Source organism: Takifugu flavidus, chromosome 19 (assembly GCF_003711565.1).
Source record: "Takifugu flavidus isolate HTHZ2018 chromosome 19, ASM371156v2, whole genome shotgun sequence".
Classification (NCBI taxonomy): domain Eukaryota; kingdom Metazoa; phylum Chordata; class Actinopteri; order Tetraodontiformes; family Tetraodontidae; genus Takifugu; species Takifugu flavidus.
Window position 1 is genome coordinate 8,828,249 of NC_079538.1, and position 27,094 is coordinate 8,855,342.

Consider the following 27,094-nt stretch of genomic DNA (forward strand, 5'->3'; position numbering starts at 1 on the left):
GGTGTCTCGTCCAGACACACACGCAGACGGTGTGTGTGCAGATAGAAATAAAATACACCGCGTTTGAGCTTTAACCCGTGACCTTCATCGCCATGGTTACTTCTTTTCCAAGCCCAACCCCTGCAGTCAAATCATCCGCTCCTCTTCAGCGTCTGCTCCTGTGTTTGTTGATGTCTGATCTCCATTTTGCCAAAAAGCCGCAGGTCGGTGCGAAGGTGCGGGGTCAGCGCCCGGGGCTGCGTTTGACTGTGCTAACATGTGCACGATGAAAGCCTCCCTGAACCGTCTGTAATTGGTTCCTAAGGGAGATGGATCCTGACCCCTCACTGGAGCAAAACCACCATGACAGGAGGGAGGCTGAGTGAGAACCTGCAGGAGGTCAGGGAGAAAACACAAAAAGGTGCCGATATTTTCTATTCTATCAGCAATAAAATAATCTCCCGCCCGGCTGAATGGATGGACTCAGGGGACAACGTTCCTAGGTGGTTCTATGGTAACTTGTGCTAACGTTTGACCCTCTTCTGTTGATGAACGCTCAGAGATCTCCATGGAGGATCAATAAAGGTCGTGTGTGGGCTGTCGAGAGGCAGGTACTCCAGGAACTGATTGATTCGGAGGGGGGAGCCGCCTCTGAGCTCCTGACTGGTTTCATTACGAACACCAGGTCAGAAGCAAGAAGCTCCTTAATTGTTTTACAAACTGAGCTGTACATAAGATCCAACAACCAACTGTTGCAAATGAATGTGGCAATAAAGTCCCTGCAGGCCAGGACGCAGCAGCGAAAACATAGATAACATTTAGCATTTCAGACCACATCAAAATCCTCCCAACAACAGTTATCAGCATCTCCCTGTCTGGCAAACACAATAACAGCATCATCCCAGAGGCTGAGGGACCTGCCAAATTAATGTGATTGATTACAAGTGATGAGCTGGAACAGAGCCGCAGAGGAGTCGAGAAACGCCGCGGCTAATTATGCTGCGCCGCGGACAGCGCACACATGGAGACCAGCTTCAGAAATGAACCTCAGACCATGTAACGGGGGGTTGAAAGGGAGTAACACCTTTGGAGCTCGTCAGCAAACATTAACCGCTGAGCTGCACACACTCCACTGTTATTCAGCACGTTCCGGACGACTGCCTCCCTCCAGGTGAGGAGGGGGCTGACTTCTTCCTCTGCTCCTCAGCTCCCGTCTCTGCAGCCCCCACAGTCCACGTCCTCACGTTACCCCATCAGCAGCAGACGGAGGGGTTGGGAGAGTGCCTGCGTGGCCGTACATCTCCCCGAGAGCTGCTGCTTTTGTTCCTCGTAGAGCACATTCAAGAAAATGGGTGAACAAGTGCCTGGATGCTGCTTTTATTCAGCCAGAGGCACCACTGAGGAATCAAAGGTCGCACTCTCTGTTGTTTTTGTGACATCAAATCATGGTAAGAGCTTGAAATCGAAAGTTTTAGCTACTTCCTTCCATTCAGGGAACATTCAGAATCATATGTTTCCCCTCTGTTGTGTGTATTCGGTGTTGTTTACTCCTGTGTATGTCTGGTTTGTTTCCTTAGCATGATGCTAACAGTCAATTTAATTATCCCGTCTCTCTATAATTCACTTGAAACAGATGGTGTAATCGACACTGATCTGAAGGCACCCCCGCAGACAGACCGATCCCCTACCGAGCCCCCCCTGTTGTCCACACACACACACACACACACACACACACACACACACACACACACACACACACAGTACATAAACAGGCCATCAGACATATGGGACCAATGTAAACTCTGCTATTAATTCAAAATCCCTGCTATTAATCCCTCTGGTGGTTGCAACCATGTTTACAGCAACGTTGCTTCTGCCTCACATCCAGGATTCCGCGTGTTGGTGTTAGCTAAAAGAAATAGTGGGTTATAAAGTGTATACCGGCGTTCCGTCTCATGAGGTCACCCTGGATTCTGGGGTCCATCTGGGGGCTGGGTGAGAGGCTCCAGTACACACCGTGGTCACATTGTGGACTGTAGGAGGAAACCGGAGTACCTGGGAAAGGAGAAAAACCTTCTGGAGTCAGGGGAGAGCTGGGATCGAACCCACAACCTTCATGAGATGAAAGGAGATAAACGCCAATCAGAGGCCAGACTGTTTCTGTGAGGTTTTAAACTCTCAGAAGATGAAACTGTTCACCCGGAGAACAACAGAGTGGAAGAATGCAAGAAGGGAAAGATTGACTTGAAAGTCAGGATGTTAGAGTGCGTTGGTGCCTCCAACCTTTTTCTGCTGGAGCAGCAGGACTTTTCACGTGTGTGCTGGGAGATTGAATGGGCTCGTTCTAGTGAAATTAAAGAGATTTCCCACGAGGTGCTCTCCAGGTTTCACCACACACACTCACACACGCTCCGTGCATGCTAAGTGAGCCGAACACACGTGCATTTATGCAGTATTCATAACGAGGACGGCTCCTCTCAGGGATTCTGCTGTTTTAATGCAGGAATGTAATAAAATATTCAGCATGCGTTAAAACACAATCTATTTCAATTTGTGTCCTAACGTCTCCCCCTCTTTGCAGCACACTTTAATTTGTTTCTACAGATCAGTCCCCCCCTGCCCTGTCCTCCTTACCCATGATGCACCGGGGTCCGTGTCACTGAGGAGACACGAGAAGCTGCCGCCACCTTTTCTCCCTCGTGTCAGGCTAATAAGTGATGCTGTGGGTCTGAACGGGCTGTCACACACATGAAGGAGCGCGACACATCACCCATGCGTGTCCCTGATGCTCTGGGTGGGCTGCGGGGCTCCAGAGATTAGATCTCCCAGCTGAGAAGATCCCGGAGGGGATGGGGGGGTGCTGGCCTCCCTCATCAGAAGGATCGCTCTGTCTATTTTCCATCCCTCTCTTCTGGATTCATTGGAATGATGGATCACTGCATTCAGGAGGGGGGAGGGTGGGGTGAGGAGAGGAGAGGAGAGGAGAGGAGAGGAGAGGATGGAGCAGGAGAATGAAGCAGGGGGGGATGGGAGTCATTTTACAGTAGGGGCTGCTTCTCAGTCGCGATGGTCCAGTTTGTGAAGCCAGCAGTTACACACCTCTTCAGCGCATCCGTCCATTCAGATCCAGTCCTCCGTGCTGGTGTGAGCAGCACTGATGCCAGCACGGCGCTGGTGTGACATTAGCTGGTGAGCAGCCAGCTGATGGCTGTGCTGGCAGGCGAACAGGAGGGGGGGGCTCCAGTCTTTAGCCATTCTCCTCACATTCACCTTGCAGTTCCAATTATTCAAGGCAGCGTGCTCGAGCGCGCCATGCCAGCCAGCCCCAGCTGTGAAAAGTGGGTCATGGAATTTAAAGGCGCACGCCGCCCCGTCACAGCCGCGTTTGGCTGGTTGTTTTTGGCCGACACACAGATGCATCAGCACGTGTGTGTGTGTGTGTGTGTGTGTGTGTGTGTGCAGTATCTTGCAGCAAAATCCACGAGGCTGTTTTTGGAACTTGTGTCATTCCTCATCTTCACGGATGCGTGTGCATCTCTCCGTCTGCCTTTTCGTCTGTAAACTGCCCTCTATTTTTCCACATGACTCGCATTTGTGGAGAAACCTAAATTAACCTTGACCCGTTCCCGATCATCTCCATAAAGGCGCCGCTCCGAGGTTTCACTGTGCTGAGCATTTCCACGCTGCTCCCAGCGGCTTGTGGCCATTGTTTTTCTACCTAGCAACAGTGTACAGTAGGACAGTAGGCCAGCATATGGGGCCAGACGTGCTGCAGAGGACGGCCACTCGTGCACATTGAGCAATAATTCATACCCCGATGAGCTCTTTACAAGAGCAGACAGCAAGCAGGGACGTCCTACTAAACTGCTGCCACATTGTGTGCCGCTGACAAGGAAGACATTACCAGCAGGGATGCTCTAATACAGCCTTTGTGCTGAAACTCAGGGTCACATTGAGGGAAATCAGGTTAAATATAGCTTAGCTTAGCATGAAGGCACACTAGAAGGATAACACATAAAATGTTAACTGTGAAGCTCTACATTTGTTATGTGGTGCTCTTCAGTTTAGGCTGACCAGCAACAAGCTTCCATCCAGTTCGTTTTCCTTCTCATTTATTGTTTTATTATGCGGTTAATTTTTGTTTAGTTGTGTCATGTTAAAAACTCATCATGATTAACAGCTGAGATTTGTCTGCATTGTCTAAGACTAAGTGGTTAGCTTCTCTTTTTGTGCCTTTGTTTCTAAAATGGACTTGTCAGAAGCACTTTTGGGTATTTTTTGCTTGCGTTCGCTGACCTCATCTTTAGAAACCACAAAAAAAGGAAGAATATTTTTAAAGAGTAAGGAGTCATTCTGCATTTTTATTATCAGCAAAAACAGACCACACACCACATTACAATTTAAAACAAGAATTCTTATTGTGGATATAGAGAAAAAACAAACTTGTAGCTGAAAAGAAATCTGCATATTTTAAATAATAAAGTATAAAAAGGAACATTTTATTTTCATGAAATCAAAAACCTCTGAGTTCCCCCTCAACATGCAAATTTAAAAAACACATGCAAATGTAAAGCTTTCTAGTATGGACACTTTTAAAACACTCTCTGCATAAATAATAAAATATCAGCCTATTGCCCCTGTACTGATTCTAGTCAGAAATAAAATCTTATGGAGTACCTCCATGTGAGTCCTGGGTGCATCTCAGATCTCAGGTTCCATAATAATCACCATTTCTTACCAAGTCACTGATTAACAAAAAAAAAAAAAGAAAGAAAACTGGCTAAATGTGTTGGCACCCACATCATAAACAGTGAGTCCTATATGTCCAAAACCTGGGAAGAACATCAAAAAACAGCACCGTTTAAAAAATATTCCTGGGTTCTCTCCGATGTGGTTTCAACACAAAGAGATTCTACAAAGTCGGACATGGCAGCTAAAAAAAAAAAAAAGAAGTATTTTTTGCTTGATTATAAGTTTATTAAATATACTCTTCATCGATTTCTTCTGCCGTTAGCATGCAAGACGGGTCTCCCTGTTCCGGCCGTTGGCGGATGGGGGTTTGTGTCATGTGAGGGGCTTAGGGCCCACCGGAACACAGGTCATGATTGTGCCAGAGTGTGTCGGTGCACGGAGGCTCTGCGACAACAGTACATGAATAAATCCACCTCTCAAATGTGGGATTATCTAACCAAAACTCCTGCAACCTGGAAAAGTCTTAAAAGTCTAAAAGCATAGTCCCGCCCGGATTACGATACACAGACAATTGCTTTGGAAACGCCGCGTCACCCCAATGACTAATGGCATTTAGCATGGATACGCCCAGTTTTGGCACACCTTCCCTTACAGGACCTGACAGGTTTCTAAGAGTTCTCAAGTGGGTTCTGACTCCACCGGTATGTTGTCAGTTGTTAAGGTTCAGTGCCTAGGAAAACAAAAAGATCCTGAATGTCCTTGAAGGCAACATCAATCACTGTTGGAGAGGAAAACTAAAAAGAATAAATCTTTGTGCTTAAACCAAAAAGAACCGCCGATATGTGTTCTGAGAAGGGAAAGCAAAACATGGCTAGAGAAAGGCTGCCAATCATACAGGTTTCGTAGTCTCGCACAGAGAACTGCAATACCCATCATGCCTTGCTGTGGTGATGGATGTGGACGGCAATGGTGGCTAAACCCTCCCGCTGCCGCGCTCACACTTTGTGCTTCGAACAAAAGCGCTGAGGAATCAGCAGGTTGGCTTCAAACTGGGACGAAGAACTGATGAAGATCACATTTCAATCACAACGATCAATGTCAACGTACAGTACATAGTTTTTAAAAGTAACAGTAAAACATCTCGTATAAAAGACTAAAACCATGCGGCACTCTGATTACATAGTGCCGCGGCTAATTTAAACACCTACAGCGGTACAAATGTCTCCTTTTATGTTACCACCTTCATTTTTGACTTGTGTGTTTTAGTCCATATGGCTGCCGGGGTCACGCGCTAGCAGTTAGCATGGCTCTAAAATGTGACACGGGTGGCTGTCAAACGGCCCAGGTTTGACGTTAGCGCGGTGACCTTTCCAGTACAGTTCAACAGTCAAATATTATAATACACCTTTTGTTCTCGTGATGGTGAGATGGATAGGTAGTGCTCTGTGTGTGGAGTTGACGGTGCAGTTTGCAGGTTATTTACTATTGCCGTTATGTTTAGATAATTTTTGCGATGACAGTCCACGTTGAGCTGAGATGTTGGTGGGTTGATGGTCGGCATCGCATCCATTATAGACCCTTCTTAGTTGGCGCGCTGAGCTTTCGCATTCCTCTTATCCTGCACAGCAACTCTCGGACAAAGTCCTGCGAGGAGGGAAAAAGCAGTCAGTTAAACTCCACTTTTACTCCCCTGTCCGGAGATGACCTCTGCCACATTCACCTTTTCACGCCGCCTTAGCGGGATTGTAATGAAGGCGGCATCTGCGCCGATACTCTCTCGGGGGATTTCAAAGTGTGTGTTTGAGTGTGAGCGGGTGTGTATTGGAGGTCAGACACTTGTGAGAGGTGTGACCTTGAAGGGGTCAAACTGGGCCTCACACACAGATGGGAGATAATGTGATTGATCTCTACTACCTTTAATGGCCAAAAAGGTCTCACCCAACACATGTGTGACAATGTTAAAACCCCCCAAACATCAGTGATTAGGTGTTAGTTACCATGGAAACAAAGCCAGCCCCTGCCCTGCCACACACACACACACACACACACGGTTAGATACCCACCTCTGTTGGTTTGTAGCAATCTGTTAGAGACTCCTGTGGATGATAAAAAAAATTAAAAACAGGAGTTGTTTAGGGATTAAACCTTTTAGGTTTAAAACTGTTAATTTCAGATCTGTCCTCTCTGTGTGTATTTTTAGCACAACAAAAACAGAAGAGTGACAGAAACAACAGCTCAGAGCAGGTTAAAGACTCCCTTGACTCGCATGCATCCATTTTTATCTGCGTTTGTGCAGACGTACACGCTTACGTCCATCCTTGTATTCGTGTATTACAGTTTAGTTTGGAAATAAATCACTAATTTAATATAGGTTACCATGATAATGTGTTTTTATGAACATGTTAAAACATGAACATGTTTTATTAACATCTTAAAAGAATATGCCTCGACATGTGGGGGGCTTGTGATAAATCTAAAATCATCCAGACACGCTGGGTGTACCTGCAGTTTGCTGGCTCTTTCATCATCACTGGTGACCTCCAAAAGGTCATCTATGTCTATCTCCACTTCTGGCATCTCTTCCTCCTGAAAACATGTGAATACGTTTCGGTTAGTGAGCTGCTACCAGTCAAAATGGGAGTAATTTAAACCTGCATTGGAAAGAGGTAGAAAAGAAGCACTCAAAACCCCAAAAACATGGTTTTGTGTCATCTGTGTCGCTAAAATCAACCCACCCATCCGTGGTCTCACTTTCTTATGTCTTGTTTGTATTTAGAGGCTGGGATCATGAGCAAATGTCACTGGAGCAGCATCAAATGGTCTGTTAGAGGCTGTATCCTCCACAGCTCCACTTCAAAAAGTCCTGTGGTTTAAACCACGGTTGGAGCAGAGGAAGCAGAGAGGGAGGCTCAGGCCTGCAGAAGTGCCTCATTCTCCTGCGAAAAGGCTACTGAACTGCTAGATACCAGCAATATAAAAATCCAGATTCTTCATTGCTGCACCACTATTTAAACCTTGAAACAGAGCTGACTTGTCGAAACCAGCGGAATTAAATCAGGTTTCCAGAAAGATGCTACTTCAGATTCGACACAGACATTAAATACACCAACCTCTGGTCTTGGAATGCTCCATTAGTCATTAGCTTTAAATGAGCTTTTTATTAGCTTTAAAAAGCCTAATACTGATGGATCTGTGTCACTATCCTGTCAGCTATAGCAGCAGTATAAGAGGGTTGATCAGACACTGTGTGAATGTGTGTGTGTGTAACATCTTCAAGGATTCCTGCATGCATTAGCCTGGAGCGTGAGCTGATATTCAGACACAGGAACACGGAGGATGGCAGGATAATTTGCTCTCAGCATTAAAGCCCAATGTGATTATACACTTTTTGCATAGTCTCTTTGATGTTTGCAGCATGGAATTAGCTCTTTGTAAAAGCTTTTCCTATTTTTTTTTGCCTCAAATGTGACACTGCAAGCCCGACTGTGATCCAGCTTGGAACATCATTTCTAGCTAGAATCCAATAAATCATGAATACAAAAAAATCTGCGCGTGTGTGTGTGTGTGTTGTGTGTGTGTGTGTGTGTGTGTGTGTGTGTGTGTGTGTGTGTGTGTGTGTGTGGGCACGTGCGTGGACTGCCCGTCAACGTGTCACTTTGATTCCGTGATGACCGTGACAAGCGTGGCCTCTGCGGGAAGCGTGACTACAGGCAATCAACAATGACAATCTCACACTCCACGCACACGCACGCACACGCACGGATAAAACACCAAACTTGTTTGCTCTTCTGGTGACGGAGAGCCTAAAATAGATGAGGTCCCGCCCTCTGCCCCAGGGGAAAACGGTTCATCTTGCCAAGAGTGACAAACTGAGAGCGGCCAGTCGCGGTCTAACATTATTAAAATATCTATGCATCCCTTCACAACTCTGTTGTTTAAATCTATTATGTCACCCCAAGTAACCAAAACCAGAAAAAAAGAGGCAGAAGTACATGAAAATATTGGCTAAAAAGAGTTTGGATTAAATTGATGGGAAAGGGACCGTGCTAAATAGAACTGTAGTGCGTTCTGTGGTGTGAAGAAAGAGGAGGAAGAATTTGTGTGTTTATTGACTGGGAATAGAGAGGCGACGTGTTCTCTGGGACAACGCACAGAGTCCGTGTCAGTCGGGAGGCCAAAAGAATAACGAGTCTGTCTTTTGAAAGCACCTCTGAGGGAAGCGGAGAGCAAGAAAACGCTCACAACCGTGTCAGACTGGTTCTGGTCCGTCTGGCTGAGGTGAGTCAACGCTGAAGGCATCTGGACCTGGTGACTCCACACAAAGTCTGCTCAAACTAAACACCACCCGAGGAGAAATAACCGCCGACTCATGACATGTGCTGGTCAGAAGAGAGGTTTGCCTTCACTGCTACGGTGCCTTTGGATGCGTTTGTTCCTTCTGGGCTACTGTAGCGAGATGTTAACGGGCCAGATAAGCAGGTGCATGAGAAAATCATGTGTTTTGAAGATGAAGACCCCCCCCCCCCCCATAAAAAAGTGGGTCATGAATGTGAAGAAGCAGAGAGGGAGGAAGAGGAGGATTGTGCAACGGTTTAAAAGCTCACGGCTCCTCTCTCTGCTGCGTCACATCAAAGTGAGGAGCAGCTCGAGGTGGGATGGATTCCTCTCCTGAGAGGAGCGCGATGGGGGGGGGGCAGCTCATTCACGCCACAGAAAAGAGAGGAAGGGAGGTGTGGCGAGATAGCTGAGGAGACCAAGGTGAGGAAGAGGGCAGTGTGAGAAACGGTGATCCCTCTCCGCCCTTGGCCCACAAAGGATGTGACATCACTGATGTCGTTAGCTGCTGCATCAAAAGCTGATTCTTTTTTCCCCCCCCCCCCTCCACGTCCCCAACGCTGATTCAGCCGAGCTCCAGAGGAGGCTACATCAGAGAGAGGACCCGCCGAGACAAAGGAGGAGGAGAGGAGGAAGAATTAGACCTCAAAGGAGAACTTCAGCCATAAATAACAACGATTTCTCAAACCGGAATCGTGATCAGATGACTGACAAATGCTGAGATGATTCATTTGCCCTCCGTGACGAGCCGATTCTACCGGAGCTGTTGTGTCATTCTCATAACTAAATAGATTTAATCGTTGATGATGTATTGTCTAGGAAACTGACACAGAGAGTCAATTCAGTCTCCAGTCAAGCTGGAATTGGGAGGAAAGTGAAGAACGCCCACACAGGTACTGGGAGAACTGATAGAAATGAACCCAACCGGAGGATCTGGCTGCTCGGGAGTCACCGCCGCCTGTTAATCCGCAGCCGTCTCTTGGCACTGTTCCACTCCGTGCAGCTAACCGAGCGTGAGGCTCCTCCCTGCAGCTAACCTATTGACAACTGGGGCCCGTGTGGCCTTTTGCCTCCAGCTAAAGCTAAACTGAAAACATCGATGTCACCGAGGTCACAGGCCGTCGACCAATCAAAATCATGGATTCATTTATATGGGGAGTGAATTAGGGAAGCCTTTGTTGTGAATGCAAGCCATCCAAGAAGTGCAGCGTCCATAAATTGGGTTAACTGAGTTAAATGATTTTTTTTTTTTGGCCTTCTAAATAAAAGGTGTTTGTCTGTGGACACGTGTGGAACACAGCTGTGGTCCACACTGGTGCCAGCCACCCTGAATGAGTCAGTGTTTGTTCACAGACACTTTAGAAACCGCGCTCCCAGTCAGACCAGTAATAAAGATCGGGTGGAGAAGCGGGACGGAGACCATAAAGTGTGTGTCTGGGACTCCTACACTGAATCAATCCTCTCATCCTCTCGTCCAAAGCCGATTTTTCTGGAAACGTGTGCAGCCTTGGTGTGAAGTGGAACGGTCTAGATCAGCGATTCCCATCTGGTTTTCCTTCCTCGGCTGCAACGGCGTCACAGCTGAGTCCATTAGCGTAGCATATGGGCTAAATCGAGTGGGAAACCGAGGGAAGAAATGAAAACATAAATAAGACGCTGGCTTGGATTGTGAATGCCGAATCCAGCTAATCTGGGAGTGCCGACACATGTCGGCGCTGTTCTTTTGTCATACGTGCATGATCGCGCACGTCAGTTGAAGAACGATGGCGAGAAGAGGGTAGATTAAATAACAGCTGAGAAGGCAGAGGAGGGCAAACACGCCGTAACCTTCACACCCGGCCTGGTTTTTGCGACACGTCTCTTGACGCCTGCCTGCCTGTTGTTTGCCTGTTTCAACAGCTGGTGGCTATCTGCCCACTTCAAAGGCCTCCTTGTCAACACTGGTGATTTGTTGGGCAGCAGATGTGTCAGCAGGTGCTGGGTGAAATGCGCCGGCGTGCACGGCGAGGCTCTATTTTTGTCTACAGTTTAAAGGGAGCAGAGGTGAAAGCGGGGCTTCCTTCCGTGCACCACAGGGTCACTCTGTCATTCAAACCTGCTGATATGGAGCAGAACCCAATGCCTGCGTGCACAGCGCTCCACCTGAGTGACGGTGGCACCGGTCTGAGGCCGAAGGCCTGTGTTCAGTTGAGTCATAGCATCGTCGGCGTGTGTTGTCTGCACATGCAGCCTGTCCAACAACCTTGGCGGTGAGATGACGCTTCGCTCTGTGTTTACGTGTCGATACACGCGCGTTTGTCCCCGATGTGGACTTCCCGAAGCTATCGTGTGACGCTAATGACTTGGTTCGAATTGCGCTGTTTACTCTGCCGCGGCCACTCGACAAGTCTCACATGACACGCGGAAGCTCGACTTTTCAGGAACAAATACCTTCAGGAGCGAGCGAGGGGAGATGCTACTAGCAAGGTCACAGCAATGACGGGGGGAGGAGGGGAGCGTGGTGCAGATGGGAGAGACACCTCCATCTAGAGTTCAGGCGTTGAGGAGGAACCCGTAACTCAGAAAGAGAAGATTCATTGATTCTGTATGCGTCCTTGTATTTGCTACATATTGAGTACCAACATACTCATTCTGCTATCAAAACGAGGACATTTTTGCAATGTGGTGGCCATTTTGGCTGGTCCCCTGGTGGTTAAGTCATGGTGTTAAGGTTGAGGTTAGAATTAGGTTTAGTTTGGGATGGTTACGCAAGGATCTGGGTAAGAACTGTCTATTATATCCCCACAAAGTCAGAAATGCAAGTGTGTGTGTGTGTGTCCATCCATTCATGTCTAAATCGTTGTGGCAACACGCCAGCCAGGCTCTGCCACAACGCACTGGACTGTCACCGAGCCCAACTGTTACACACATGAACCCGGGCGTGCACGCGAGGCCTGAGGGAGCATTGGTGCATTTCTGCAAATGTTTGGCCGTGCACATATGAATCAATCCATTCAGCGGGAGCTCCGCCGACAGCGAGCCTTGAAAAAGTAGGCCATCATTACAGGGTGCCTGGCCCGATCACTCGGAGGCAGGCGCCCTGACGGCACGCCTGAAAACTGCAGCGTCTGCAGGCTCACAGCACATTTACCACTCCGTCACTGTCTGACACACACACACACACACACACACACACACACACACACACACACACACACACACCACACACACACACACACACACACACACACCACACACACACACACACACACACACACACACACACACCTTCATCGATTGAAGCTCAGGTAGACACGCATCCCATCTTTTAATCACCAACTGTAGACTCGACCCAGCGCTCTCATGCGCTCTGCCTCGGGGAAGAAAATGATGATTTATGTCTGTTGGGCTGCGACGATGCTTGCGGGCCTAAAAACTCAGTGGGGGAGGTGCACAAACGCACATTTACTGCCGGCTTGTCTTTTGAGGATGTCAAAAGAGGAGAAAGATGCTTACCTGGAGGTCAAAGCAGGAACAACCCGAGGAAATGTGATAATCATCCACATATTTTAAGACACTCGCTGTGAGTCACTTTGCTATGATGAGCCACTGTACTGCATTAATAGCTGTAAAGTGGCTTTTTTCTCTCTCCCTCACTTCAAGTCTCTTTACTTTGAAGAAGGAACAGAAGCAACATCTGTCAGGAGAGCAGAGGAGAATGTGTCCCCTCTTGTCCAGAGAAGAGGAGTGAAGCAGAAGCTCAGGGTGACTTAAAATCAATCCTGTTCCAATACTGGACATAGAAAAATAAATATAACATTTCGTTATGGATTCATAATTGAAAAGCAGCCTTTGGAGTTAGCTTAGCATAGCATGAGGATTTGAACGAGAAAGACAGAACACTTAATAGTCTATCTAACTGTCCTGAATGGCATTTAATGATTGAGCTAAATAGCCGTTAGCCTTTACACGTCAGCCACATAAGTGCAGATCAGGACGGTGGATGGATATTGATTCTTATGTCTCTTAGTCAAGAAGAAAACAGAAGTCTGTGGAAGCAAAATGATGCCTTCCTACTGCATCATGGAACAAAACCTCAAATAAGGGAACTTTCTTTTGATTACGTCATGTCCTAACTGAGTCATCCATCTGGGGTTTGTGTCATTTGCCTTTTATTGGCCAGCTGAGGACAACAAGTCTTCATTTCTGGTGTCATTTTATGCCAATTATCCTGAAACACGCTTTCCAGAGATGTTCTTATTACCTGTTATTGGAAATCAAACTGTCTGTGTGCACTAACACACTCCCCTCAGCCCCTCATCTGATGCGCTACAGTATCAGGTTTTCTTATGAAACCGATACAATCGTTGACCTTTAAGACCATCTAGCGCAGCCAAACGAGCGAGCCCCCGCTTCTATTTTTCGTGTGAACGGACAGGACAGGACTGGGACTTCCTGTTTGCTCCACCTGCTCAAACGCTGCCGCTATCAATCCTGCAGACGAACCCTTGACAGTTCAGCACTTCAGAACAATCACACGCTGGTCTCGTTATCTTTTCCGCTCTCTATCGTGGACTGGCGGCGTCAGACATGGCGAGCGCGCCCGGGGACTATCATGTGACATTACAGCCCCTTTTGCTACGTGATGCGAGGAAGTGTCCTGACAAGATTAATGTATCTGTAGCCACACAAATGGAAGCGAAGCATCTACAGAGTAATCCGAGGAGGCGAATGCTGCCTGGCCGAGCTGGACCTCGGCCCTGGGTTGGTGCAGACTGGACGACTTTTTGGTTTGGGTGAACCTGCTGGTGGCCGACCGACACGCAGGCCGGAGCGCAGCTATGAAATATAAACCACACTCAGGCTGGCTCCGAAGCTCTGACTCTCTATAAGAGAGGGACTATAAAAAGAATAGAGGGTGCTGGAAAACCATGATGACAGGATGCACTTTTTCCTGTATTTCATTCCCTCGTACGTGCGCACGTAGGGCGCCTGCTGCAGTGACGATTCTGCATTGCAATGACAGATTTTATCCTTTTGTGCGTCCTTCGGCTCTGGTGTTTCCCTCCTGCGCGTGCTGCAGGGACACAAGCAGGCATGACTGACGAACCACCTCAACACTACAAAGGTGCTTCATTCACCCCCCCAGCAGGACTCGAGCAGCTTCCTGTCTGCTCACCTTGCCAACCTCGAAATGGCTGATGTGACAGGCATGCCGAGCACGCGCGTGCAGAGCGTCTGTGGCCAGGAAAAGAGGTGATTGGCTGGTGGAGGGAGTCAGAGCATCAGCACATCCGTAACCCACTGCCCTTCTTCTGAAGTCTCCAGCACCGTCCCCTCCCCCAGCTCGTCTCAGGCACGGTGAAACCGACCGCATGAAGCACCGCACACACACGCACCTACACCTATAGAATTCCTCTGGAGATATCCTCTTTTTACATTTTAATCTGAATTGTGGACATGAACGTGTAGAACACGAATGCAGCAGGTAGAGGAGAAAACCTCCAGGTGAAGGTGGAGGGCTTAAAAAGGCAATTTTTAAAAAACAACCCTAAGGTTTTTCTCTTTACGCGCTCTTCCAAATCCGTGATATTCCAGGTTTGCCTGTTCTTAAGAAAATCAAGGTCTCAATCTGAATCGGCTCCCAGATAAGCAGCAGGTATCAGCGCTGCAGGACAAAGGCGCCCGAGGAGTTGAGGATGCGGCTGCGTAATTCTGAGGTCTGTGCCTAAATGAATGGAATGTGAGGTCTTCCTCAGCTGAATCTGGGAAGAGGCCGTGCGTGAAGCAGATTCCTCGCGTGTCATTGAGGCGGCTTTCCTTCCTTCAAAGGTGCATCGAGGTGCAAATCTCCACTCACCTCGCAGTCGTACAACTCGCTGAGCTGCTCGATGATCCACTCCTCCAGAACCAGCCTTTTCCGCAGCTCTTTCCTGTCATACTTCACAGTCACTTTTCCCTGTTTCTTTTGGACCGGGTCCTCCCCGGTGGTGATGGGTCCGGACCCCACGCAGCCCACCCCGGACGAAGCTTGGAAGAACACGCGGCTGCCGGCGGTGGGCAGCGGGGCACTGGTCTCGGTGCTGGCGGCCGACATTGCAGGACGAGAACTGGGTCGGTTTAATGAATGAGCGGGGTTCCTCGGTGCCGACAGTGACTGAGTGTTCGATGCCCGGCGCACAGGAGGATGGTGAGGAGCCTTTTAACAGCTGCTATTTAAAGCACAGCGCCGGAGAGAGGGGAGGGGGCGGAGCTACCGCTGTAAGAAATGGGTGTCAGGAGTTTAATTCATGTCAAATCATGGTTTTACTGTGCGCTGTGTGTTCTGTGCCAGGGAATAACGCATCAAATATCCGAACACATACTGTCATTGACGTGACAGTTGTTTGAGGAGGTTTTAGAGCCATCCTGTCTGGTTGAGTAACGCACAAACTCCCGACCTTCAGCATCATTTCCAACATATAACGTTGCATTTTAAACCCATCTATTGTTTTTGAATATTTTAGTTATTGTCGTGCAGCTGACTAGCTTTTTTTTTTTTTTAAAGTATGCCAGTTTTTGGCAGGGGCACTCTTTTGGGTCATTTTTTGCAGCGCGCCACTCAGATTCCCTCAATGGCTCCTCTGCGCACCGGAGCGAACTGGAGAGGTGACGGCAGGTGAAAGCTTTCGAGGGTTTGCTGCACTTGCATCAGACCATTCATCCGTTACACTAGCAAACGTTTCATTTCTTTTTGCCAGTTAAAACCTTTATGTCTTAAATTCGCACCAACCTGCGCGAGTCCTGCATCTCGACGTTTCACCCCGGCGTTGGTGCCACCTGTCGCCCATTTAGAGAAATACAAGTCAAAATTGAGCTAAATACAATTTTATTAATTCTCCCATGGACACCGCAAAGATTAATTCAGGTGTGACATAAGCAACTTAAAAGTTGTAAATTTCGTGTGGTTTTGGATCAACACTGTTTGGTGCGTGCTGGTGCCATACGGCCTCGCATACATCAGATAAACGCAGACCCATATTGCGAAAGCAATGATAAGAGTAAACACAGCTAAGGTTATGAGATGTCTGGACCCACCCACCCGACACACGTCAGTCCGTTGGTACATTGTTACGTAACATCAGGACAAGTGGGTCCCACAGTCATGGCTCTCCTGTCCGTCCTCACGCCCGTCCTGGCGCTGGTCCTGTGCCTGGTCCTAGGTTACATGCTGGTGAAGTCCAAGGACGCGGAGACCCCTTCCTCACGCTTAAAAGCAGCCAAGGTAGAGTCTAGACCCTGGGTCGATCAAGAAGTCCAGGATGACACCGAGCTGGAACAGCGAGAAGACGGTAACGCACAATCGTTCCCCTCCTCATTGTGGCAGTTTTAAAAGCGCCTCAGGTCATTTTGTACAGCTGCCTCTAAATTTGAATAGTTACTGAGTGTAAAGTTTTTTTCTCTTCTTTCTCGTTTTAGGCCAATTGATTTAATATTCAGCCAGTCTACTTTTATCAAGCAACACAGATGTACTTTAAGGGGGGCATTTACTTCCTAATAAACCAAACCCAGAGGAATGTTACTTGGATTTTTGATAATTGTGCAACATTAAATGAGCTAAACAATATGTAACCAGAATGTGTGAAAGCTGTGAGGCATTTGGTGAAATATTTTTGGGTAAATGGTTTACATTGGGGGTTTTTCAGGACAACTGGTGTTGGGAAATCACATTTTCACATTTAATCAAAAATGGAGATTTTTCACAATTCTTTATTATCATCAGCGAATGACTCCATTCATGAACAACTGTTCCCTAACAAGAACAAGCAATGACCTCATGTTGACATCTGTTTTGCAATTTTAAAGTGCAAACAATCAAATTTCCTTTTGTGGGATGTTACATTTTAAGAGGGCGATGACTGGGTGGACAGGAGTGAGGAGCAGGACATTCCACATGTTCCTTACTCAGCAATGCGTTATCCAGAGGAAACAATGGTGGAAAGATCCAAGGAATTTTACAGGCTGCTTAACCAGCGTAGAACGGTCCGCTCGATCAGCCCGGAGCCCGTCCCCCGAGAGGTCATCGACAACGTCATCCTCACTGCAGGCAAGTGTGCCTCTTGAGACAGGGCTGACATAAAGTAGGACCTGAACTCCAGTTCAATTCTTCCTTTGTCTCGTTGCCGTGGACAGGCACTGCACCCAGTGGAGCTCACACAGAGCCCTGGACGTTTGTGGTCGTGTCAGATCCCGAGATGAAACATCAGATCAGACAGATAGTGGAGGAAGAGGAGGAGGTCAACTACCGTCAGAGGATGGGGGACAAGTGGGTGAAAGACTTGGCTAAATTAAGGTAAGCAACAAAAACTAGAAATTAAAAAAAACCCAAAAAACTCCATCATTTCAAGTTCACAGAACTATATAGTCATTCTCCTTTTTGCAGGACAAATTGGATCAAGGACTACCTGGACGTCGCTCCATACCTAATCCTCATCTTCAAGCAGACTTATGGGATTTTGCCAAATAACAAGAAAAAGACGCATTACTACAATGAGATCAGCGTGTCCATAGCCAGTGGGATCCTGTTGGCTGCATTACAGGTAACGCTCAGTTAATCTGATCAGTCATGCCCTCTTCAGTTCATCATAAAGGCTGTCCAGATGCACGTGGGATCCATCCACTGGCAACATTTGTCACACAAGTGTTATTTTATTTACTTCAGAACGTGGGCCTTGTCACCGTCACATCGACACCCCTAAATTGTGGCCCCCAGCTCCGGCTCCTCCTCAAGCGTCCGGCCAACGAGAAGCTGCTGATGTTGCTTCCAGTGGGTTACCCCGCTCCGGATGCCACCGTGCCGGAGTTGGAACGCAAGCCTCTGGAAGATATTGTGGTGCATATCTGACAAATATTAAATAAAAAAAGGTTAAAGCGTGCTTCACGGCAATATCTCTTTATTTATCTGTCCATCATCATGATGAAAGATTTTTATAAATGCTGTTGTCAAACAATATATTGGTTGATAGATTCATAAATAATGAAGAAAAGCATAAGCATGTGCAGTGCTGCACCAAATTATATGTAAATTACTTTGGTAACCTACATATTCAACACTCCACGCTAAATTGCAGACACAGCACATATGGGGTTGAATATGAATGTGTGAGTATCACAGATATAATCAATTTTTGTCACATTCAAACACAATGAAACCTGTTCCAAACTGCTTTTATGACACTAAATTTATTTTTGCTATTCGCTGGTCTTTTACCGTATTTCAAATAACCACGCGGGGTCAGTAGCGACTTTGTCGTCTTCCAAGCACACCACAGAAGAACACCATGAGTACACGTACACGGTTAACCAGAGCCAGCGTCTTTTCTGGATGCTAGCTGCTTAGCTAACGCTCTGTCAAGTCCAACACATCAGTCTTGAGGGGGGAAGCGCGGCGCTGGAGAAGAAGGGCGACCCCAGTGTCGCTACGAAATGGCCGGGCAACAGTTCCAGTACGATGACAGCGGCAACACATTTTTCTATTTCCTTACGTCCTTCGTCGGACTAATTGTAATCCCAGCCACATATTACCTCTGGCCTCGGGATCAGAATGCTGGTAAGGCCTGATATCTGGCTCCTTGCTAACTCAGCTAAGTAGGCTAAGCACACCTAATTCGCCCAACATTAAGTGAACCTCATGCATTTAAAAAACCAAAAACCTGTGGAAGTAATTGCGTCCACCCTCTTGCTTTATTTGAAGGTTGTCTAAACTATTCTAGTGTAACATTCACTTGCAAACGTTCCAAGCTGTTCACAGGTCACTTCCACCCACTGTTTAGCGGTTAGTTCAATCAGAATAAAATCAAATCTTAATTGTTTTAATTGTATTTGCTATGCTTTTGTCTTTTGTGGTGGCTTTTTTGTTTAAATATATGCAATTATTCCGCTTCAAGCCCTAAAGCCAATCACAGTTCAGGTTCTGACCCTGATAAATCCTTATCTAAACATTTGTCTGTTTGTAAACAAAGAATATATAACAACACCAATTATGCAATGTAATCGAGGGAACCTAGCTCACTAATTGTATACGCATTCGAACAATGATATCATAAAACATGGTAGTAATTTATTTAGACATAGATTTATTACTTTATAGAGACACACACAAGCCTTAATATTTGATCCACTAAAACTCAAGCAGCTGTGATCTAATCAGTGACCTTATCGAACTTTATTATTGAGTTCGCTGATTGTCTTTGCAGAACAACTGCGTCTGAAGAGTCTGCGGAGGGTCCATGGCAGGTGTCTCTGGTACCGGCTCAGGCTGATGAAGTCTCAGCAGAGCATCGTTCCAACCCTAAAGTGAGTCTGCCCCCCACCCCTGGATTCTGCCAAAGGCAACAACATGTGCACACATTTAGGAAGTGCGGATGAATTCCGACACATGGCTGGCAGATGACTGGCCGTCCTTTGAGTCGCCGCTTTTGAAGCCAACTTTCTTGTGGCTCCTAATGCTTAAGACTGAAGAGAGGCTCGTGAAGGATATTTCTGTGTGAAGCATTTGAATTTCAGCTTTGTTTGCTGTCAGATATTTGAGCCGTTGCCGCTGTTTGGTTCTGACTTATCTGTTTACACTGCAGAAACATCGTCAGCTTCACTCCGGTGTGTGTGAAGAAGGGCTATAACCTATTGTAACACATAAGAAGACTGTAGTTTACAGTTGCTTTTAAATCTTCTTTTTGAGTGCTTTTGATGTAAACTTAATGTCACTTTTATCTATCTATGCCGGTTTTCTTGGTTGTGTTTTCTGGATTGATGAAAAGATGGTGGTGTTTTGGCTTTTTTCATCCTTTTCTGCCTTCTTACCCTCTCCACTGTTTTTTTTAATAATGCTTTCACTTCTTTTCCCTCATCTCAAATGTGCACCAGGTTGTTTTTACTCTGAGAACTCTTTATTTGTACGATCGTGTTTGTGACTCGGAGGCTGGTGAAACCGAAATGTCCTCTGGAAACCCGAGAAGCCGACTCCTCCTCAGAGCTATGCCATGCTGATGATCATTATGTGGATATTTTAGGAAGTAATCTTTGGGTTGCCAACTCAGGCAAGTGCACAGTTGTCATGGGAACAGATGCTGCAGATCAGGCCATGGGGTTTTGCCATTGTCATGGCAACAAGTTCAACTACCATGCATTTGTACCAAGGACGGATGGTGCCGTGCTTGTCTTGCTGTCTTGTTTATATGCAGTAGATTAAGTTAAAGCTCTCTGGAGCGTGGGCTGCAGATTGCCTGTGCATAATAACTAATCTAAAGCCGTACCACAGTTCCAGCGACAGAACCAGAATTATTTATAATGGTGCTAAAGCTGGGTATTTGTAAATTTTTTTCTGCCTTCTGATTTTCAGAAAAGCAGCCTTGTTGTTTGGCTGGGCCGTGTTCCTGCTGCTAGCTTACAAAGTGTCCAAGCTGGACAGGGAATACCAGGAGTATAACCCTTATGAAGTCCTCAACTTGGACCCGGTAAGCACTCACCGCAACCCCCAAATGCCTTTCCTTTAGGATGAATGAAACATTTCTGTTGAGGTCTAAATGTGCGTCTCTTTAGGGCGCATCGTTGTCAGAGATCAAGAAGCAATACAGAGTGTTGTCACTCAAATACCACCCTGACAAACGCGGGGATGAGGCCACGTTCATGAGGATCGCCAAAGCCTACGCCGCGTAAGTGGCGTTCCTTTCTGAGCCAGGCGGGAATGCATTTGTATTATCAGGAACGTGATAAATCAGCCTGAGGCAAGTGATTGATCTGTTTCCTTGTGGTCCCTCCCAGCCTCACCAATGAAGAGTCCCGCCAGAACTGGCAAATATACGGCAACCCGGACGGGCCGGGAGGTGAGTGCCGATGCCCGAGTTCATTTGTCTTTCCATGTTGACTTGTTCTGTGCACTCAAACACAGCGATCCATCGTGACAAACATAAGGATGCAGAAGGGCACTCATTCCAGCAGGGCCAACAGCCAGGCCCGTTAACGGGGCTCCACAGACGCACGTCTAAACCCTGTCACGCGGTTTGCTGTTTTAAAGAGTTTTGTTTTCTGTCTGTTTGCTCCTCGATCTCCTCATGTAGCCACCAGTTTTGGCATCGCCTTACCTGCCTGGATCGTTGACCAAAAGAACTCCATGCTGGTAAAGACTCATTGATCTTTGACACGCATGCTGAGGTTGTCTAGAAATGAACCATTTGCCTGTTATCCCTCTTCAGGTGCTGTTGGTGTACGGATTAGCCTTCATGGTCATCCTTCCTGTCGTTGTCGTAGGTCTTCCCGGTTTTCCCAGCTGTGTCTTGCACGTCCTTTGTTTGTTCTACTCACTTCTTTCTCTACTTTCTCCACCGCCTGCCACAGGGCACCTGGTGGTATCGCTCCATCCGCTACAGTGGAGACCAGATCCTCATCAACACCACCCAGCTCTTCATGCACTTCATGTACAAGACGCCCAACATGAACATGAAGCGTGAGTTCAGCATATCATTAGACCAACGCTCTCTCAAAAGTCTTCCGTCGCTGCTATTTTGAGTTACTGATTTCACCCCACCCCTCCAGGGTTGGGCATGGTTTTGACGGCGGCGTTCGAGTTCGACCCTCGCAGCAACAAGGAGGCCACGATACGACCAACAGATAACATCGAAGTTCCGCAGGTGAGCGTGGTTGCAACTGAGTGTGTGGTTACCTGTGCTGCTTTATCAGGTCAAAGACGATTCATCCCCCCGTCTGTCTTGCAGCTCATCCGTGAGTTGGGAAACATTAATGTGAAGAAAAAGGAGCCTCCCTTCTGTTACCCCTACAGTATGAAGGCCAGGGTCTTGGTGCTCTCCCACCTTGCACGTATGGATGTGTCAGAGGAGTTAGAAGAAGGTAAAATACTCAAGTTCACTTTGCATGACCTTTGCATTTTAAAGCCACAGTATACCCTCCTCCTCAGAGGTAAAGTGCAGACTGTGTAAAGTAGTTTAATCAGTTCTTGCATACGTGCACTCTTGAATGGTTATGATGTGCAGCGTAAATGAACTATGCAAAAAGAAAACTTTTGAACAGGCTGCAAGTTTGAACTGAAACCCTGAATTCGGGAGCAACGACGTGTGATTTCCATCTGTTTCAGATCAGAGGTTTGTGGTGAGGAAGAGTCCAGCTCTCCTCCAGGAGATGATCAACGTGGGCTGCCAGCTGACCATGATGGCCAACAGCAGAGGAGGTACGTTTAGACATGCCAGAGTCTTCACAGTTAAAAGCCTCTGTGTTCATTCTGTTAAACGGTGTGGTGGTGTGTGCCGTCAGGTTTCCACGCTCCCCGGCTGGTCACCATAGAGAACTGCATGAAGCTGACGCAGATGATCGTGCAGGGGCTGCAGGAGTCCAAATCTCCTCTTCTGCAGCTGCCTCACTTTGAAGAGGAACACCTCCGCTACTGCATCTCAAAGAAGGTAACTGCAGACTGTGCATGTCAACAAGGACACACAGATGATAGTAAATCTTAGTCAGTGGCACTGTTGTCCGAGCCGTCGCTGTCACGTTTGTCCTCCTCACCAGTACAAAGTCAGGTCCCTGCAGGACCTGGTGAGCCTCAAGGACTCGGACAGACGCAACATGCTGCGCGTCTTGGGGGAGGAGAAGTACGATGAGGTCATGGCCGTCTTGGGGAGCTTCCCTCATATCACCATGGATATCAAACTGCAAGGTGGGTCCTGTGATACAACGGTACGTTGGCTAAATGTCCTGCGGCATGCTTGACCTGCTCTCTTTCTGCTTGCAGTTCTTGATGATGAAGACAGCCATAATATCACAGCTGGGTCTATTGTCACTGTAACTGTCACCTTAACCAGAAAACGGATGGCGGTGAGTAAAGGTGGAACTGGGAATGTAGTGAATACTGGGACTAGGGAATATTGCAATTCACAGATTGGCCGCTAGAGTGTGTTGTCTGCCTGTAATAGCATGTGTTTGTCTATAGGAGGTGTTTGAAAAAGAGCAGGAGTCAACACAGTGCCTTCCAGATGAGTCCACAACAACAGAAGAAACGGTAGAAATGAATCACATAAACGAATCAAAATTTAATAACTGCTGTCATTATCTTAAAACCGGTTGACTATTGGTCACCTGAACACGTATTACTATGTTTTAAAGCAAGCGGACTCGAGTAAAACCAAAACAAAAGTGTGGCAGAACAAGAGTAAAGGGGCTAAGAAGACAGCCAAGTCCAAGAAGAAGAAATTAACGAAAAAGAAGACCACACCTGCTCCCGCCAAAACCAAGCAGGCCAACGGCAACGTGGCAGGAAACGTGCGTATCCAGATCACCTAACATAGATTATTCTGTATTAAAATGATCTGTTCTGATCCTTGGTGTGGCTCTCCAGGAAGCTGCAGCAGCAACAGTGAAGGAGGAAGAGGACGAAGCCTCGGACAAGGGCAGCGAGTCCGAGGAGGGCGAAGCCAACAAAGACTCTCCTAGCGAGAGAGACGACGACAGCGACAAACAGAGCGACACGGAGGTGGACGAGATGGCCGGGGACGACGAAGAGGTCAGAGAACTGTCAAAACAATCACAGCACAGAACTTCCTCAATCGATAGGTGCTCCCAAATGTTGGCGACATCTGCTAACTCGCTGCTCTCCTCTTGGCCGTGTCAGGAGTGGGAGGCGTTGCAGCAGAGCATCCAGCGGAGGGAGCGGGCGCTGCTGGAGACCAAGTCCAAGGTGACGCACCCTGCTTACAGCCTGTACTTCCCCGAGGAGAAGCAGGAGTGGTGGTGGCTCTACATAGCCGACCGCAGAGACCAGACGCTCGTCTCCATGCCCCACCATGTCTGCACACTAAAGGACACGGAAGAGGTGAGCGGACTTTTATATTTACATTCTACCTGCTCGGAGAAAGCAACACTTCCTGTTCTTTATTTAGCAAGAGCAAAGACCAAAAATGCTCATTTTGTTGTAAAGATGCTAATAAGTAGTAGAGTTTTTCTCCCTGTTTTCTTGGAACACAGAAGTCACTTGCAAAACTCTGTTGCTAGGCAACACTAGCACTCCCATCATCATATCCTTAGAGGAGGTGTCTGCACAGTTTGCACTTTGGATCTGTGCTTGTCATAAAACGTGGCTCCTGAAAGGAGCGTTAATAAATAAAAAGGAGCACAGCGGTTCAGCCTGGAACTCTTCTGTTATTTGCTGTTTGTGTTGTCTGGCTGCCTCCAAACTGCAGGTTTGACAGATAATGTATGTTTTATTTCTTTCGAGGGCAAAACTGCTGCTTTCAGATTTCCTTCCTGTTCACGGCTCATTCCCCGAATAATAATCGGCCCCATTGTGCTTCTAATTACATGTTTGCCATATTTATTTGCACAATGAGGGGAGGCTGGTCTCATATTTACTGTCGGACCCTGTAATAATGCAGCGCTTCATTCTCCTGAGGAGACAAGTGTAAATTTTTCTACACTTTTTTTATTCCAGGTTGAGCTGAAGTTTCCAGCACCTTCCAAAACAGGCAACTACCAATATTCTGTCATCCTGCGGTCAGATTCCTACCTGGGACTGGACCAGATCAAACCACTAAAGGTGACAGTGACGCCTATGCCGTCGCCTTGCCTGTCACATGATCCAGAATTATGGTGTGTAACGTCAAACCTCTGTCCTCAGCTGGAGGTCCACGAAGCCAAGGCTATGCTGGACAATCACCCTCAGTGGGACATCCCCGACACGGAGGAGGAGGACGAGGAGCAGGAGGACAGCGACGGCATCGAGGAGAGTGAAGACGACGACGAGGACAATGACTGAACGTGGACGCGCACGCCCGGCCCTCCCACCCACCTCTGACCCCACAGCAGCACTCAAGAGTAACAAACAGGGAGCAGCGAACCCACGCAGAGTCCTCAGAGACAGTTTGTACACACAGAGCCCCCCCCCTCCTTTATCTTTACAATAATACTGACTGTGACACCCCTTCCCCCTGCCTTCCAGTTTCCTCTTTTATACAGAGACTTGAAGATTCACACAGTTCTGTGAATATCGGGCCCGTGTTTCGGGGGGGTGGGAGCTCCAGTGTGCGTGAGTATTTCGGGTGCGTGCGTTTGGAACCTTATATGTGTTTGTACAGGTATGAAAGTTTGACACACTGTGGACTGGAGGACCTATTCGAACCTTTTCTTCTTCCTGAAAGAGGAGAGGGGGTGCCTAACAGCTAATTCAGTCCCAACTAAACAAACCAGTGACCTCCTGTGATGGAAATCTGACAACTTTCCTTGTTTCAAAACTTTACGCTAATGATTCTTCCTGTGGGACACTGCGGAAGCGCGTGTCTCCCCTCAGTCGACCCACTTGGATGTTGACTCACTCTGGCACAAGGGGGCGCCACAGAGTCGTCGTGATTTAATTGAGTTCCACTGTGACCCCCCCCAGCCTGTCAGCTGTGCTTGTGTTGACTCTGAGTGTGTGTGTGCGTGCGTGCGTGTGTGTGTGTGTGCGTCATTAGCCGTGTTCTGTTCCAGCCACGTCATCCTCATTCACTACGGTTTTCTGAAGACGGCTGTGTTAAAATTGCTTCCTTTTGCAGTCTTTTCCAAACCTCTAGTCTGTTGAAGGGGCTCAGACTCTGGGCACACACAACGTGCATTGTTTCAGAGAACTTGCTTTCTCCTCTTTGTGTATTTTTTTCTTTCCCTCTTCAATCATAGCACATTCCAGTGTACACTCATCGTCCAAAAGGCCTTATAAATGCATCAGAAATACTCGGGTGCCACGCACCAGGAGTACTTGATAGAGCAAAAAAAAACAAAAAAAACTTTCTTTAATTTTAGTTTGTATGACAGATTTAGGTTTTTGTTTTAGTGTTGTCATAGTAACCTCTAGTCCCGCTATACATATCACGGATTCTGCCATGGCAACACACCTCACAGGTTATATCTGCTAAACGAGGGCGGCCGACCCAAAGCATCGCGAACAAAGAGCTGCTCGGACCTGTGGGACTGAGCGGTTTGTGCGCAGCACCTTCCAGAATCACTGCTGAACAAACGTGCTCTTCTAATAAGGAAAAACAACTGCCCTCTGAGGGGAAGGTGCTCTTTTCTGCTCCCTCTTCACGTCCTCCGTCTGAGGAACGGCCGCAGATTCTGTCGGTTATCTTTCTGTTACCACCTTTGCTGTTCTGTTGCATCATAAAACTCTTCACACTGTACAGTGACACTTTGGTAGATTTTTCAAACACCCACATCCAACAGTTGAGCTTCTTTTAATGCTGCATTCAAGTGCGTTAGGCTGACTCTCTGCACACACACATACACACACACTCGGGTTCACTCCAGCCTGTAACTGGTGTAATATTCTACTCCGTATTTATCAGTCTGCAATAGAATGTAGCGTCGGTTGTTCACACTGTGGGGGACAAACTAAATTGCAGCGAGGATGAATACCCCTGATAGATCAGCATCCCGGGCTGGCAGGTTTGGATGAAACTACCCGACGACTATCTGCCACTTTTGTTTACAAAGGAACTGTCAGTGTAAATGGAAAAATATATTATTTGTATTTAAAATCATTTCAAATAAAAACTTTTGAATGAGAGGAGTTGTATTTTCCGAACCAGCGGTAAATGCCCCCGAGCGCCCCCCAGTGGCCGACCGTCGCAAAGGTGTGACGCACGCTAACTGCCAACAATTGGCGCTAATCTGTTTTATAAAGAGCGAATATTTATGATTCTAGGATGTTATGTTGTTGACATGTTTGAAGAGCTTCTCCTCACATCTTGTTCACACATGCAGCAGACCAGAGCTTTCCCACGTGCACGATCTTGGTGGTTTGACAGATGGTCAAAGCAGAAACGCACCAACTGCATGAAGCACGACCAAACTTCCAGCTTTTGGACATTTCTGTGCGCCAACAGATTCTCCTGCTTACACCAGCCAAAGAGACACTTCCTGAGGACCTCCTGCTGCTTTCACACCTGGGAGCCGCACCTGGCTCTATCCAGGTGAGGCTCCCAGGTGTGAGATGTTTAAATCATCTAAGAGTGCGTTATATAAGTCAGAGAAGAGTAGGAACAGTCAGAATTCTGTGTGGAGCCTCAGTGACTCGCGCAGAACCCGAATTATCTTATTT

General features: G+C 47.4%; 3 protein-coding genes across 3 annotated transcripts; 2 read left to right on the forward strand and 1 right to left on the reverse strand.

Moving 5' to 3' along the window:
• Positions 1-4,320: 4,320 nt before the first annotated feature.
• Positions 4,321-15,187, reverse strand: ppp1r14c (protein phosphatase 1, regulatory (inhibitor) subunit 14C). The gene is made up of 4 exons (XM_057017097.1): positions 14,846-15,187; positions 7,174-7,257; positions 6,735-6,767; positions 4,321-6,315 (listed from the first exon to the last, which is right to left on the reverse strand). The coding sequence occupies exons 1-4, from the start codon at positions 15,080-15,082 to the stop codon at positions 6,241-6,243; spliced, it is 429 nt and encodes a 142-aa protein (XP_056873077.1). The 5' UTR covers positions 15,083-15,187; the 3' UTR covers positions 4,321-6,240.
• Positions 15,188-16,087: 900 nt separating this feature from the next.
• iyd (iodotyrosine deiodinase) lies at positions 16,088-17,900 on the forward strand. Its single transcript, XM_057017096.1, has 5 exons — positions 16,088-16,316; positions 16,874-17,071; positions 17,158-17,317; positions 17,408-17,564; positions 17,687-17,900. The coding sequence occupies exons 1-5, from the start codon at positions 16,130-16,132 to the stop codon at positions 17,867-17,869; spliced, it is 885 nt and encodes a 294-aa protein (XP_056873076.1). The 5' UTR covers positions 16,088-16,129; the 3' UTR covers positions 17,870-17,900.
• Positions 17,901-18,321: 421 nt separating this feature from the next.
• sec63 (SEC63 homolog, protein translocation regulator) lies at positions 18,322-26,560 on the forward strand. Its single transcript, XM_057016498.1, has 20 exons — positions 18,322-18,574; positions 19,221-19,320; positions 20,363-20,477; positions 20,563-20,675; positions 20,785-20,846; positions 21,081-21,139; positions 21,216-21,266; positions 21,358-21,466; positions 21,556-21,650; positions 21,735-21,867; positions 22,112-22,204; positions 22,288-22,433; positions 22,540-22,687; positions 22,763-22,845; positions 22,961-23,029; positions 23,134-23,289; positions 23,366-23,530; positions 23,639-23,839; positions 24,455-24,559; positions 24,641-26,560. Exons 1-20 carry the CDS (start codon positions 18,451-18,453, stop codon positions 24,776-24,778), a joined length of 2,265 nt encoding a protein of 754 aa, XP_056872478.1. The 5' UTR covers positions 18,322-18,450; the 3' UTR covers positions 24,779-26,560.
• The last annotated feature ends 534 nt before the right edge of the window (positions 26,561-27,094 follow it).